Source organism: Magnolia sinica, chromosome 3, assembly GCF_029962835.1.
Source record: "Magnolia sinica isolate HGM2019 chromosome 3, MsV1, whole genome shotgun sequence".
In the NCBI taxonomy this organism is placed as follows: Eukaryota; Viridiplantae; Streptophyta; class Magnoliopsida; order Magnoliales; family Magnoliaceae; genus Magnolia; species Magnolia sinica.
Genome location: NC_080575.1, coordinates 95,481,472 through 95,496,080, shown reverse-complemented (window position 1 = coordinate 95,496,080; position 14,609 = coordinate 95,481,472). Strand labels below are relative to the sequence as shown.

Here is a 14,609-nt window from a genome sequence, read left to right as displayed (position 1 = left end):
ACACAGATGATACTCAAGCAGAGACAAATACACAGACAGAGGTACAGGAGAAGGTGGAGCAGTCACCCGTGAGGAAAAGCCCACCGCATGATCGCAGGTTACTATTAGGATATAGGGACAACTCTAATATTGTAATCCCTCATTACAGATGAGGGGGACCCATCTACTGTTCAAGAGGCTTTTAATAAGCTTGATGTAGAAAAGTAAAAGGCGGCTATGGATGATGAGATAGATTCGTTGCATAAAAACAACACATGGGAGCTGGTGGAACTTCTAGTAAGCTGAAAAGTAATCAGATGCAAGTGGTTATTAAAAAAGAAGCAGAATAGATACAAAACGAAGCTGGTAGCGAAGGGATACGCTTAAAGAGGAGGAATCGACTTCACAGAGATATTTGCGCCGATGTTTAAGCAAGTATCTATCAGATTCGTGCTGGCGCTGGTTGCACAATACAATCTCGAGATAGAACAGATGGATGTCAAGACTGCATTCCTGTACGAGGAGTTAGAAAAGTAAATTTACATGAAACAAAAAGAGGGCTACGAAGTTAAAGGGGCAGAGAACAAGGTTTATAGGTTAATGAGGTTATTGTACGGCCTGAAATAGTCCTTTAGGCAATGGTATAAAAAATTTGATTCTTTCATGTTGAATCAGAAATTTACTAGGAGTGAATACGATCATTGTGTCTATTACAAGACACTGAGTGATGATAAATTCATTATCCTAGTATTATATGTTGATGATATATTGATCATCAGTCATGATATGTCTGAAATCAACATACTGAAGACTCAGTTATCAGAGACATTCGAGATGAAAGATCTGTGGGCCGCAAAGAGGTTTCTCGGCATAGATATTCATAAAAACAGAAAGAGGAGCAGGCTTTGGTTATCACATGCAGAATACCTTAAAAAGGTGTTGATCAAGTATGGGATGGACCAGGCAAAGCCGGTGAGCGTTCCTTACGCGGCTCACTTCAATCTTTTCTCAGAACAATGTCCTAAATCAAATGAGGAAAAGTAGGTTATGTCTTATGTGCCTTATTTGAATATGGTTGGCAGTTTAATATGTATGTCATGGTTTATACAAGACTATATATTTTAAAGGCAGTTAGTGTTGTGAGCAGATACATGTGAAACCTCAGCAAATAACATTAGGAAGCGATGAAATGACTACTTTGATACATTCGAGGTACAAAAGACTTCGTCTTAACTTTTAAGAAGATGGGCAAAGTTGGTAGTCTATGTGGATTCAGATTATGCAGGCAGTGTGTATTCCAGAAAATCGACTTCAAGTTACTCGTTTGTACTAGCGGGTGGAGCAATCAATTGGATGTCGAAGCTTCAGTCCGTAGTGGCTCTTTCCACGACCGAAACAGAGTATATGCAGTGAAAAAAGCATTTAAGGAAGATGTTTGGTTGAGAGGCATGATAAATCAATTAGGGCTTCAACAGTAAGCCGTGCCAGTTAATTGTGACAGCAAAAGTGCTATAAATTTAGTTAAAAATTCTGTTTATCACTCTCGTGCGAGACACATTGATGTTCGTCACCACTTTATTTTACAGGTGCTTGAAGAAAGAGGCGTAACTCTGGAGAAGATTCACACCAACGTGAATCCGGCAGACATGCTTACCAAGGTTATTCTTACGGAGAAATTCAAGTTTTGTGCAACTTCTCTGGGTTTGGACAAAATGTGCATGAGAAGCATTGATGAAGATATGATGGGAGGCAGAGATAAGAGAAGAGGACAATAAGCTACACGTTTGAAGATTGAAGACATGGTAGAGATTGTTCTATTTGATGTCTTAAATTTAATTAGATTCGGGGGCAGATTTTTTGTAAAACTGTGAATTTGTGGAATTTGTTTCCAATTTCATTTGGGATTCTTTCCAAGGCTATAAACGGGATTAGGAGGCATTCCAAGGGTTTCTAAATAATTTTAGGGTTTTAAAGGAGTGAAGCAAGGGTGAGATTCGAGGTTGTTTGAATTGGGTAAGTCTTCTCTCTTTGTAATTTATGCTTTCATAGTGAATTTCTATCACTTTGTGCCGTAGTTTTTCCCTGAAAGGGTTTTCTACATTAAATTATTGTGTTCTCTTTTCTTTTGCTTGGTGTTTTTTGGATTGCTATCCTAGATTCATCTCTGTGTGATTTCCTTGTTCTCCCAACATAAGATACATAATTTAGGTAGTGGATTCGATGGGCCGTATCTTACTAACGAAGTTAGCATTAGATTGACACATAATTTTCACTGTTGCGACTACAGCAACAACACAGTCCTCATGACAGAGGTTTCAAGGTCATACGGAGCAAAAGATTTTGAAAAAGATGGACGGTGAACCTTTTGTTCCAAAACCATGGCCATGTTGACCGGCAGATTGAGTTGATTTTAGGCAGCAACACTGACACAATGTATCCTACCTAATAGATGTATCAGATCTTAAATACGTTTGTGACTTGGAAGCAAAGAAATGCATCAAAATTATTTATCTTTACTATGTCTCACTGTTTAGAGAGACGGTTTTAAGTCCAATCGGTTGAACCATAACAGCCCAAGAAAATAACTTCAAAGCTTTCAAATCCATCCATCGAAAGGGCCCCACTTTGTTTATGCCCCGTCCCAAGAATCAGGTTGGTCCACTCATCAGATGGGCTGCAATTAGCAAGACAAATCTATGCCTCTGAAAAACTTAGTTGAAGTTTTCTAAACCATCGTCCTGTTTTTATTATTAGGGCCTAACAGGCTCATTGGACTAGATTTAATTTTGGGAAATAATGTACGAGACCGGACTAACCTGATGGATGGATGGGATCTCGCACCTATGCCATGCTGTCAAATGTGTGGCGTGCACATGAGTTTTATATATTGTGGATGCATGTGCACCTAGCAAAGCTCTTTTTTCTTTCTTTCTTTTTTTTTTTTTTTTTAATCTTATAGATGATACCGTCCAAACCGGCCCAGAGCCCAGTTGGGTCGGGGGTTTAAACATTGATACAACACATAATACTTAAGTGCCTGATACGACTACTTGGATACTATGGCCACTCCCATACCATCGATATGATCCTTTTTACAAGCAGCCATCCCTAAGGCGATACTTTGGAATAGCCAGTAGATGGTTAGCTCTAGGCACAACGAGGCTGAACTTCTCAGTCATGTCCAAATCAGTGGGACCCATACCATTTGGAAGCTCCCAATCAAAGCAATGCACCAATTGGGCCAGCACCAATCGGAACACAGTAAGGCCCAGCTGAATTCCAGGGCAACCTCGCCGCCCAGACCCAAAAGGGATAAGTTGGAAATGGCGCCCACGGACATCTATGTCTAAACCATCGAACCTTTCAGGGTAGAATTCTTCAGCATTGGACCACGCAATTGGGTTGCGGGCGATGGCCCACGCATTTATAATGACACGGCATTTTTTGGGTATGTTGAAGCCATCGATGACACAATCCTCCACAGCCTCGTGGGGAACCAGCAATGGGGCCACCGGGTGCAGCCTCAAGGTTTCCTTAACCACCATTTCTAAATACTCCAGTTTCACCAGATCTGACTCGTCCACTATTCGATCCATGCCGACCACAGCCTCCAACTCTTCTTGGGCCTTTTTCATTACAAGTGGATGCCTGAAAAGCTCAGAGAGAGCCCACTCAATCACGGCTGATGATGTGTCCGCTGCACCTGTGAGCATATCCTAGAGATTGAAAAATTATGTGTGAGAGCTATTGGATGCTACCAAAAAAAGTTCAAAAATTCAGACAATCAAACCATGCAGAAGGAATGGAAAAACAATAATAAAATAGTCCATGCGAGCTGGGACCACTGAGACAAAGATATCAACCAAACCAAAATAGGCATTCGTGCCTCATGTACTATGTGGCAATGGTCCATGTTCATGCCAGGTTGGGTCAGGCTCAAGACAGCACGTTTAAAGGCGGATGTCCCTATTGCAATTGTTCCCTATACTTTCGGCCACCTGAGTTTTAGATCGGCCTGATTGTGGATGCCAAGGAGAACATGAGGGGACACACATGATGGATGAATTGAGTGTCATGAACAATTCACACTGGGCCCCACACATCATGTTGTAGGTTAAGCTTAAACTACAAAGCTTTTTAGTGGATCCGACCTCATACATATAGCAATGTATAGTAACGGAATATGCATTGCATTCCTCCCTCATGCAATGCGAATGGAATTTAATTGCATAAAAAGCATAGACATCATGCACACGCTGTAAAGAATTTATCGCAAATGGGATGATGTACTTGTCCGCCACCGGGAAAATTGAGAGAAGGTGGTTGTGCTCTGTTAGCTCAACCTCGTTGTGTTTCAAGGGGTTGTTCTTTGAAAGTGGTTTGTTTTCAAGAATGCACCTTAGCAGATCATTCAATGAAGTCGGTCTTGCTTTGAAGGAAATGGGGTTTAAGTTTCTCTCATTCATTCAATCAAAGGAGAGGGTAGGACAATCTCTAAGATGTGATCTGAAGGCAGGTGACTAGCAGTGAGTTTGCTATTTCGTTCTAAGCCAAAACCCAATAGTTTCTTTAGCGAAAAAGGGATAGATCATAACCAAAAGGATTAAAAGAAAGAAAAACTAGTGCTGTACTCCCAAGAATAAGGGACAATCAATTAATCTGACCAAAGAACCAAAAGAATCGGTTACATTTTTCATATGCCTTGCTTTCATATATTGGACTAACAAAATCGAAGAGAGTTCTTTTTCATCACTCCCTCTCCTTCTTTTAGTATTAATTTCTTATTTATTGATTGACTTACCATTTATAAATATGAATATATTATTTCATTTGAATTCGTTTTAAAATTTCAAAGCTAATTGTTTGTTATTATTTTATTTTAATTGAAGTTCATAATAAAATACTAATTAGGTCCCTTTTTTCATGTCAATTTTAAAATACTTCGTTTATTGCAATAAAATACATTAAACCTTGGTATATAAACCTTTTCTATATTCACTTTTGGGATACATACAGGAACAATTATGTAAGAGGTAGGAACAAGACGAAACAAAAAATAATTGTTTCGTTCTTTAGAAAAAAAAATAAAAATTACCAGGTTGGGTGAACACAATCTATTAATTTTGGACAATTGTAAGGTAGAGATGGTGGAGAGAATTTAATCATCAATATATAATTTCCAGCAATCGGACGGTTGTATGGTCATAGGTTGCCATGGACAGCCATACGCTTGTTGTATGGTAGATATTGAGAGAGAGAGAGAGAGAGAGAGAGAGAGAGAGAGAGAGGATATGTCCTCCGGTTGGCGATGAGCAATCCCCTTTGAATGGTGGTGCTGGTGGTAGGATTTAGAGACGAAGGGGGGAGAAGTGGCTAATAAAAATACTTGGAAGGGATAAAAAAGCAACCAAAATTGGGGCCCTTTTTTGTAAAATATTAAGCAAAAAGTTTTTCAATTCAGACCCACTCTGAATTGTAAGCACCTTATCTTGCATGATCCCCAAGAATTTGAACTAGAGAGAATGGTGGATTTCAAACCCATGAGCCTATACAACTGTATTTACAAGATCCTATCAAAACTCTTAGCCCTTTGCCTTGCCAAGCTCCTCCATGGCCTTTTGTCCAAGATCGATGTGCACCGGAAAATATTGCTCTTGCCAATGAAATGAATAATGAGATAAATTGGAAATGCGGGGTGGAAGTGTAATCTTCAAGCCAGACAAGAAAAAGGCTTATGATAGGATAGATTGGGGATTCATGTCTCAAGTTCTAAAGAAATTCGGCTTCTTGACTCTATGGATTGGCCTACTGGAACGTGTTAGGATAGTTGTTGGTTCTCTATCTTGCTTAATCGAAGATCGTTTAGGTTTTTCGAGCCATCGACAAGCATTGTCAAGGAGACCCACCCTCACTAGCAATTGTTATCCTAACTGCGAAAGTGCTTAGGGGTATAGATTGGCTTGTAAGAAGTGGTGAATGCATCCATTCCACTTGCTCCATTCATGGCCAAATATTTTTCACCTTGTATTCACTGATGACAAAACAATGTTTCTAAATGGCAGGTAAGTTTCGATTAGAAGAAAAATGTGCCCTTTCTACAGGATTATGAGAGGGCTTATGGGCAGCGTATCTAAAAGGTCGATCAATTTCCGAACAGCACCATCACCATACTTACAACCTCGAAAAAGGCTTCAACTAGAGTGCTTAGAGTAGATTAGTTGTTCGGCTTTAAGCATGCCAAGCTTTCATTAATCTATCTAGGGTTGCCGTGAACAAGAAGTAGGTAAGAATTATCCATTATCAACAACCTCATTCAAAAAGTGTTGGGCAAAGTAGCAAGATGGAAAGCAAAGCTTCTCTCTCTAGATGGGGGACGGATATTGATCAAGCATGTTCTTACTAGCTATCTAATCCATACCATGTCAACCATTAGCCACCTAGTCTTTATATGTAACAAAATTGAGAAGGCCTTTCCGGATTGCTTTTAGGAACAAAATAAATTAGATCAAGTGGTTTAGATTATGCATTCCAACCAAGTAAGATGGATTCAGAGCTAGGTGCCTAAGAGAAGTCATGAAAAGATTAAGATCGAATGTATGCTTCTCTTCTCTAAGAAAAGTCACTATGGATAAGCTGCATTAATGCAAGACATCTATCAAATTTCAACAAAAATCGATCCGAGTGATTTTTTTCTGGGCATAACACTTGAAAGGTTTTAATTAGCTTTTAAAAAGTTTTTAACCGTTAAAGTTTTTTTTTTTTTAAGTGTTAAAATTGCTTTAATCGACTTAATTATAATCTAATAGCCCAAATTTGATGGTCCACTTCATGATTGTCATAGGATCTAAATCAATGGTGGATAGCCTTAATAGTGGAGGGATTATATCATGGTTATGTGCATGATAGAGGAAAATTGAAAAACTTCATTCACATTAGGTTATACCGAAATCCGTAAGGTGGACGAATACTATATTGAGTGCATCTTCTGAAATGCTAACCCTTCTTTGTAAATCCTATTGCAAAGGGAATACCCATGAGAGAGAGAGAGAGAGAGAGAGAGAGAGAGAGAGAGAGAGAGCTTGGACGACATCTAGAGTTTGTCATGGAAAAGTGATCGAAAGAAATCCACTCAATCTACATTATTATACTAGAGAGAGAGCTTGGACGACATCTAGAGTTTGTCATGGAAAAGTGATCGAAAGAAATCCACTCAATCTACATTATTATACTTCTCTCTACATTTTCTCTCATCAGGCTTCTTCCTCTGCGATAGCTCGGAGAGAAATTCCCTAGTTTAGAAGATCAGTATCGTTGGATTCACATTAAGGACATTATCTTTACACACTTTGTTATGGGAAAAATCAAGCTGATCACCTAGCCTATGAGACACGTGGCATAGAACGATCAGATCATATTCCCCGAACTACCAAGGTATCCGCTACTAGAGAAGCTGAGTTGAGCAAAAAAACCCGATGGCCGAGCCAAACTAGTCAATTAAGCTCGGTACTAAGATTCATCGACTGACCTTGACCTCGAATACCAACCTGGATCTCGATTACCGACTTAGACCTCGAGAATTGTCCTCGAGCTCGGAACATAAAGATTTGGTGAAAATCTCGTGACATATTAAAATACGATCAATTCGATGAGGCCTTAGCTAAAAATCACGCTGATCAAGGCAAAATCGGAGAAATTCTCGAGTAGATTTCGATACGGCTCCTCCAGTGCATACAACATATCTAGCAAATCTATTAAGATATACAAAGTCCTATATATAGACCATCCTATTCTAGAGGAGAGGTATGTACCAAAAATCCTAACTCCAGTCACACCTACTTTAGGTCCATATACCCAACTTAGGCATCGGAAGGTTCCCAGCCACAACCGGTGCCCCTAATGTTCATTATTTTTCCATAGTGGAAGTATCTAGTGACTTATAAGAGTTATGGGATCGATTAGATTCAAGTGATAACACACTTCATGTCTACGTATGATCATAACCATTCATATGTTATTATTGTTTAGAAATCTTATATCACTACAATTAGGGTATCTTAAGATGAGTCCCTTGATCAAATTGTTTTGGCACACAATTCCATTGCTCATGTACACTAGGGAACTAACATGAACCAGATCATTAACTAATTAACAAGGTGAATGGAACTTGGAGAAGCTCGAAAGGAATGCCTCAAATGAGTTGCTCAACCGGATTAGGGCAAGCGATGTTAAAACAAGCAATCACAAGTACCGCCTTATTTTTTCCTCTTCTCCGTCGAGAAAGTTTACCATGAAACTGGTCTGGGAGTAAATTCGAATTAGGTAAAGTAAGAAAGCTTGGTCAAAATGGGTTTGGAAAAAGCAAGATCCCCTAAAGATGTCAATTTTTGGGTGTAAGGTCTTGAATGGATTGGTCTCCCCTTGATGCGATTGTCCAAAGAGTTGGGATCTATCTTTCTTCTAAATATATCCACTGCACATCTGACTGGGAGGAAAGCAGAATAACATAGGAAGGAATGAGGCTAGAAGCCCATTACCTTTCAGCGGGCTGGCCCATTTAACAATCAAAGAGCCAGCCAGCAGTAAAATCCTCCCATCCGGTATCGGGAGAGAGGATTGATCTAGCGCCAGAATTCAGTAAGAGAGAAGCAGGCTGATTCAGCCATGGAACAGGTCTATGGACAGCGTGCAATGCACTGAAAGCAGGGATGACAATTTCAACTATTCAATGACCACATCACAGGACCAAGACTATCTAGTTAATTAGAGGAGGGAGCCGTCAGCGACGTGAATTGCTGGAATGGATAAAACCGAAAGCAGAGAAGACTCCAGCTTTATCTAGGTTCAAGGAGGAGACAATGGTTAGGAACATGAGAATAATTCCTCTACAGTAGAAATTGGAGTTTGTAGTTACTCCTGAGGCTTCTATAGCAGGTAAGAGTTCTCCCTCCGGTCGCCTCAGTAGGAATCAGTAATGCAAATAGTTGGTAATGTAAATTTTTAATGGTAGTGTGTTGGATCATGACTGTACCTAGAGTATGGTCCACTTGAGATTTCGTTCTTCTTCATTTTTGGATCAAGCCTTAAAATGACATGAAAAAATAAAAATGGATAGACAATGTGGATACATGGGGGGCCATGGTTAGGGCCGCACCCGTCTTGGGTGAGGCGGCCCTGGGTCTCACCCAATCCGATCCGGCCGCGTGGTAGGAACCATGGGTGTGTGCATCACTTTTAATTCATCCATAAAATGCACCTCTTGCGATTCTCCTTTGTATCCAGTAGAACCACGTCAATCTAGAAGAAACGGGCTTCCTACCGTTCAAACCTTTACAGGCTCGTCACCTTATTTATATGCTATCTAGACCATTCGTTTTCCTTTGTGTGGCCCACGTGAGCGCTAGATCTGCCTCATTGTAGGAGTCATGCCCTAAAATGATCTAGTAAGACAGATGGACAGCATGGATATTTTACAAACACTACCCAGGGTCACTAACAGTCTATCGACGTGGGGAGCGGAGTATGGGCAACCCCTGGCCACACCAAACACGGTGCCGACAGAGGGGCTCGCCTTGACGTATGTCTTGTATATCCATACCAACCATCTTTTGATAAGGTCATGAGACCTAGATGAAGGGGAAAATAAATATCGAAATGGTCCAAATTTTGTGGCCTACAAGAAGTTTTTATAGTAAATCATCACCGTTTTGGCGAACCTAAGATTTAGATAACTTCATCCTTGGGCCATGCCTTAAAATGATCTATGAAAACAGATGGACCGTGTAGATATACAATATGTACATCAAGGTGGGCCCCACGGTCAGGGACGCACCGTGCTAGATGAGTACGGGCCGCATCTAATCCACTCTTCCATCTTTGCCGGACGCGGATTTCTGGGAACCCATGTGGGACCTACTGCTATATTTGTGAAAAATCCTCTCTGTCCATCCGTTTTAGGACATGAGGCTAAAAATGAACAGTATCCAATGCTCAAGTGGGCCAAAAAACGTAATAATCGAATGTCCAGCGTTGAAATATTAGTGGGGCATAGAAGTTTTGAATTATACTAATATTTAGGAATTTCCCTAACTACCTTTTCCTTTAATATGGACAACTTACGCCTTGGATCCTGCTCAATTTTGTTGTCGTGTTCTAAAATGATCTCAAAAAATGGATGTAGGGAGTGGATTCCTGACAAACATCAGGGTGGGCTGCACCGCAGGAAAGTTTCTGATCAAGCTGATATTTGTTTTTTCACTTCGTCCACGTCTATATGACCCTATGAATAGGTTGGATGGTAAGAAAAAAAAATAAATCACGGTGGTCCATAGAAAGGTTACAGCGGCTGGTGTCATTATCATTGCAGCTTCCTTTGGTGTGGTTAACTGGAGCTGTGGACCTGCTTCAATTTTAAGGTAGTACCTTAAAATGATATGAGAAAAGCGATGAAGGGCGTGGATAACATATTTACATCACGGTGGCCCCACAGATCCCTGCCCGGACGGATTACCGTCCCGGCTGGGGTAGGACGCAGTCCGCGTCCCCTGATAGGGTGGTGACGGAAACGGATTGGCTACTCTTGCTGCCACCCAATGGCTGATGGTCTGCGCTGTGTGGGCCCCACCATGATGTATGTGTTTCATCTATGCCGTCCATCTATTGTTATAGATCATTTTATGGTATGAGACTAAAAATGAGGTATATAACAATCTAAAGTGGACCACCGTCACAGGAGATAGTGTTGAATGAATGTAGACCATTAAAAACTTTTTGAGGGCCATGAAAGTTTTGGATCAAGCTGATCTTTGTTTTTTCCCTTCATCTGGGTCTATATGATCTAATCAACAGATTGAATGTCAAATAAACAGTACAATGGGCCTAAAGAGGATTTTAATGGTGGATATCCAATCATTATTGTTTTCCTGTGGTGTGGTCCACCTGACATTTATATCCACCTTATTTTTAGGATTAGACACTAAAATTATCTATAAAAATGTATGACCGGAATGGATGAAACAAATACATCATGGTGGGGCCAAAGATCACCAACCACCAGCCGCCGGTCTAAAACTTTATGTACAAAATATACGACGGTAGACGGTTATATCAATAACGGTACAAAATACTTCAATTATTTTAAAAACAACCCTGCATCCAAAAATAGCTGAAAAGTCAGGCGGTTATTAGTAAATAATTCGGCTGTGTATGAGATTCATGCATTGTTTTAAGACTTGGACCAGTCTATGGGACTGGTAGCACTCCATCCGGTTCGTTACCGTGAGTTACCCCCTAATCACCCCTGACTCAACTGAGGACCGAACGAGTCGGTCCAAGTCAGTGGCTTTCAGTCATTGGCCCATTTACGGTACCCATCTTTTTTACCCATGAAAGCATGTTTGAGTTTGGTTTTCCTTACCATGACGATTGCTTTGCAATTGGTTCGGTCAATATTAATCTCCATGTGGTTGGATGCCATGAGTGCCAGCATAACATCGATGAAGTCCCTCTGATGGCCCACCTCTCTGGTCCGTATGTGATCATCGACGACCCTCTCAAAGAGGTCATCAAAGAACCTTGTAAATGCTTTCATCCGGCGAGTTAGCCCTTGAACATCGAGTAGTCCAGTGTAGGGGATGTAATCAGCTATGTTAAAAGCCCCAGCCAGCATCATACCTTCATGGATCCGTGCTATGATGCCCCTTCCATCATAATCCTCATCCATAGACTTCTTTCCAAACACCATCCGACATGTCATGCCTGCGGAAAGGGACCCCACCTTATCAGTGAGATCAACCACGGCGCAGGCATCAGATGTATCCTTGAGTGATCGGATGAGGCGGCCCAGTTCCTCTCTCCTCATTGACCGGAAAGAGTCGATCTTCGCATTGCTAAGCAACTCCAGCATGCACAATTTGCGAATGTCGCGCCAATACTGGCCGTGCTCAGCGAATGCGACTCCTTTCCGATTGTAGGATAGATACTTGCCGGCCTCAGTGTACGGCCTGCTGGCAAAAATGGCATCGTGGGTCTTGAGGATTTGTTGGGCAGCCTGCGGGGATGATACGATCACTGTTGGAACCATGCCGAGTCGCATGTACATGATCGGCCCATATTTTTGAGCTAAACTATGGAGCGTACGATGAGGGAGATGGCCCAGCATGTGTAGATTTCCGATGATTGGTAGCCCAGTAGGGCCTGGTGGCAATCGTTTCTTCTGATCTTTCGATGCATGAAGGAGATACGAAAATGACCAAACCCCACAAACTACAACTGCTACCGCTACAAAGAGAACAGTAGTCCACCAAGAGAACATGGCAGGCATTGCACCGGAAATCCTCATTTGTGCCTTATCAGGCTCTATCTTGCTCATTTATAGTGTGAGAAATACTTTGATACTCTGGCAGAGTGTGATGGATGTTAAGCGGCAGTTAGAAATTGATCACGTGGTATAAAAGTGTCCACGATTTTGGAGATTAGGATTAATTGAGATCTTGGGAACGTGACTTACCGACCGTGGATAGGGACGCAAGTTCCTGCGCTTGAAACTTAGGTGGGTCCACCGTGATGTTTTTCAGAAATCCATTCCGTCCATCCATTTTGTAAGCTCATTTTAGGAGGCGAAACCAAAATTAATTGAGCAGGGTATAAGATTCAAGTGGGCCGTACTAAAGGAAAAGGTGATTAGAGAAATTTCTACGGTTGAAACCTCCCTAGGTTGGACATTGATGTTTGCATGCCATCCGTACAGTTAATAACGTCATTTGTACTGAATGAACTGAAAACACAGATAATAGCATGATTCAAAACTTTTTTGGCCCATGAATGTTTCAACTAGACGTTCAATTATCACATTTTCCGCCCACTTGAGCATTGGATACTGTTCATTTTTGGCCTTATAACCTAAAATGAATTCAAAAAACGGACTGACGGAGAGGATTTCTCACAAATATGACAGTGGCCCCACCTGGGTTCCCATAGCAGGAACTTCCTGCTAAAGGCTTTCTCTGGACATCTTTGGCTGGTGTACCACACACTAGCCATCGGGCTGGTACGAGTAGAAAACGGATTGGCTTGTGTCGTGGGAAGACGAGCTCTGACGCTCCTCCAGCTCCGAGTTGTACGAACGGTTCAAAGGAGATCAAAGTTACATGGCCCCATTTATTATATTCACACCGGTCATCCATTTGGAGAGATCATTTTAGAGCACTATGATAAAAAAGAGTGGTGTTAAAATCTCAATTGGACCACACAAAAAGTATTAGTGGGGGAGAATATATGATTCTCACTGTTAAAACATTTGTAGGCCAAATATAACATTTACTTTCCATCCAGTCCGTTCATAATGTCAGGCAGACATGGTTGAAGAAGAAAAACAAATATTATATTGATCCACAGCTTCTGGTGACCCTCAAAAGGTATCAATAGTAGATGTTCATTCTCCCACTGCTTTTTTTTTTTTGTTAGCTTGTTAGTACACCCCACTGTCAGTTGACACTTCACTGTTAGCCACCCCCACTAGGGATCGATACTAAGACCCCAGTGTTGAAATGAGGTATCTTTCACTCAATCTACCACTTAAGCCATGGATCAGGGTGTAGATGTTCATTCTCCCACTGCTTTTTGCATTGTGGTCCACTTGATCTTTGTATCTATCTTATTTTTTGATCAAGACTTACGACGAGCTCTCTAAATGAATGGACGGTTTGGATATAATGCATACCTCGTTATGATACCCACAAAACTTGGTGATGTCGATACACCAGCCAGATCCCTGGCCAATTTGCTTCCTCGCACAGATTTCCTGCCAAAGACTTTTGCATGAAGTTCCTGTGCAAGGATGCAAGGTAAGATATACTGTAATGTTTATGAGAAATCCAACCCGTTCATTCACTTTTAGAGCTCATTTTCACGTTTAGGACATGCAGCAAAAATGAGGAGTATCCAAAACTCAAGTGGGCACAGGAGATGAAACAGTAAGAAAAAGAATTGCCTACCATTGAAACCTTCCTAGGCTCCACCTTGATGTTTATATGCCATCCAAACCATTTATAAGGTCATTTTCACCGAGATGAAGTGAAAACATCAAAAACTTTAGACTGATACAAAATTTATGTGGCCATATAAATGTTTCAACGGTGGTCACTAAATCCCCACTAGTTCATCTCGTGTGGCCCATTTGAGTTTTGGATCCACCGTATTTAAAATGTATGAATGGGTTTAGTGGGCCATAGCTGAATGGCACGTAGCTTAAAAAATCAAGCTGCTCTACTCTTCACATGGGCCACTCATTTGTTGAAAGAAAACCCTAGTTGGCTCTTTTCTACTGTCGATTTCCTTAGACAAGGAAATCAAAATGAAATGGTATTGAGGATTTTTATTTTATTTGGGAGTAATTTCTTTTTTTTAGATATTTTTTTCAAAATAAATCTTTTAAAAACTTCAATTTTATGTGCGGTCCACTTGATTATTGAAGCTATGATCATCATGATGAGCTGCACTTATTGGACAGGACAACTGGACTCCATTTCTAATAAAAGATATGAAAGTATTTTTATCATTTTGCCATCCATCTCTACGGTGAAGAGATGGCTTGCAAATTCAGAATAATCTTTGTAGGAATATCTTCTTATGAT

General features: G+C 40.9%; 1 protein-coding gene across 1 annotated transcript; it reads right to left on the bottom strand.

Moving 5' to 3' along the window:
- Nucleotides 1-2,694: 2,694 nt before the first annotated feature.
- On the bottom strand, nucleotides 2,695-12,361 carry LOC131240304 (cytochrome P450 71AU50-like). Its single transcript, XM_058238440.1, has 2 exons — nucleotides 11,393-12,361; nucleotides 2,695-3,695 (listed from the first exon to the last, which is right to left on the bottom strand). Exons 1-2 carry the CDS (start codon nucleotides 12,344-12,346, stop codon nucleotides 3,072-3,074), a joined length of 1,578 nt encoding a protein of 525 aa, XP_058094423.1. The 5' UTR covers nucleotides 12,347-12,361; the 3' UTR covers nucleotides 2,695-3,071.
- Between the last annotated feature and the right edge of the window lie 2,248 nt (nucleotides 12,362-14,609).

Coding starts and splice junctions, on each gene's coding strand:
- LOC131240304 (XM_058238440.1), bottom strand. CDS start 12,346: ATGAGCAAGATAGAGCCTGATAAGGCACAAATGAGGATTTCCGGTGCA. Junction 3,696..11,392: donor ATTGCAAAGCAATCGTCATG/GTAAGGAAAACC, acceptor TTCAATCTCTAG/GATATGCTCACAGGTGCAGC.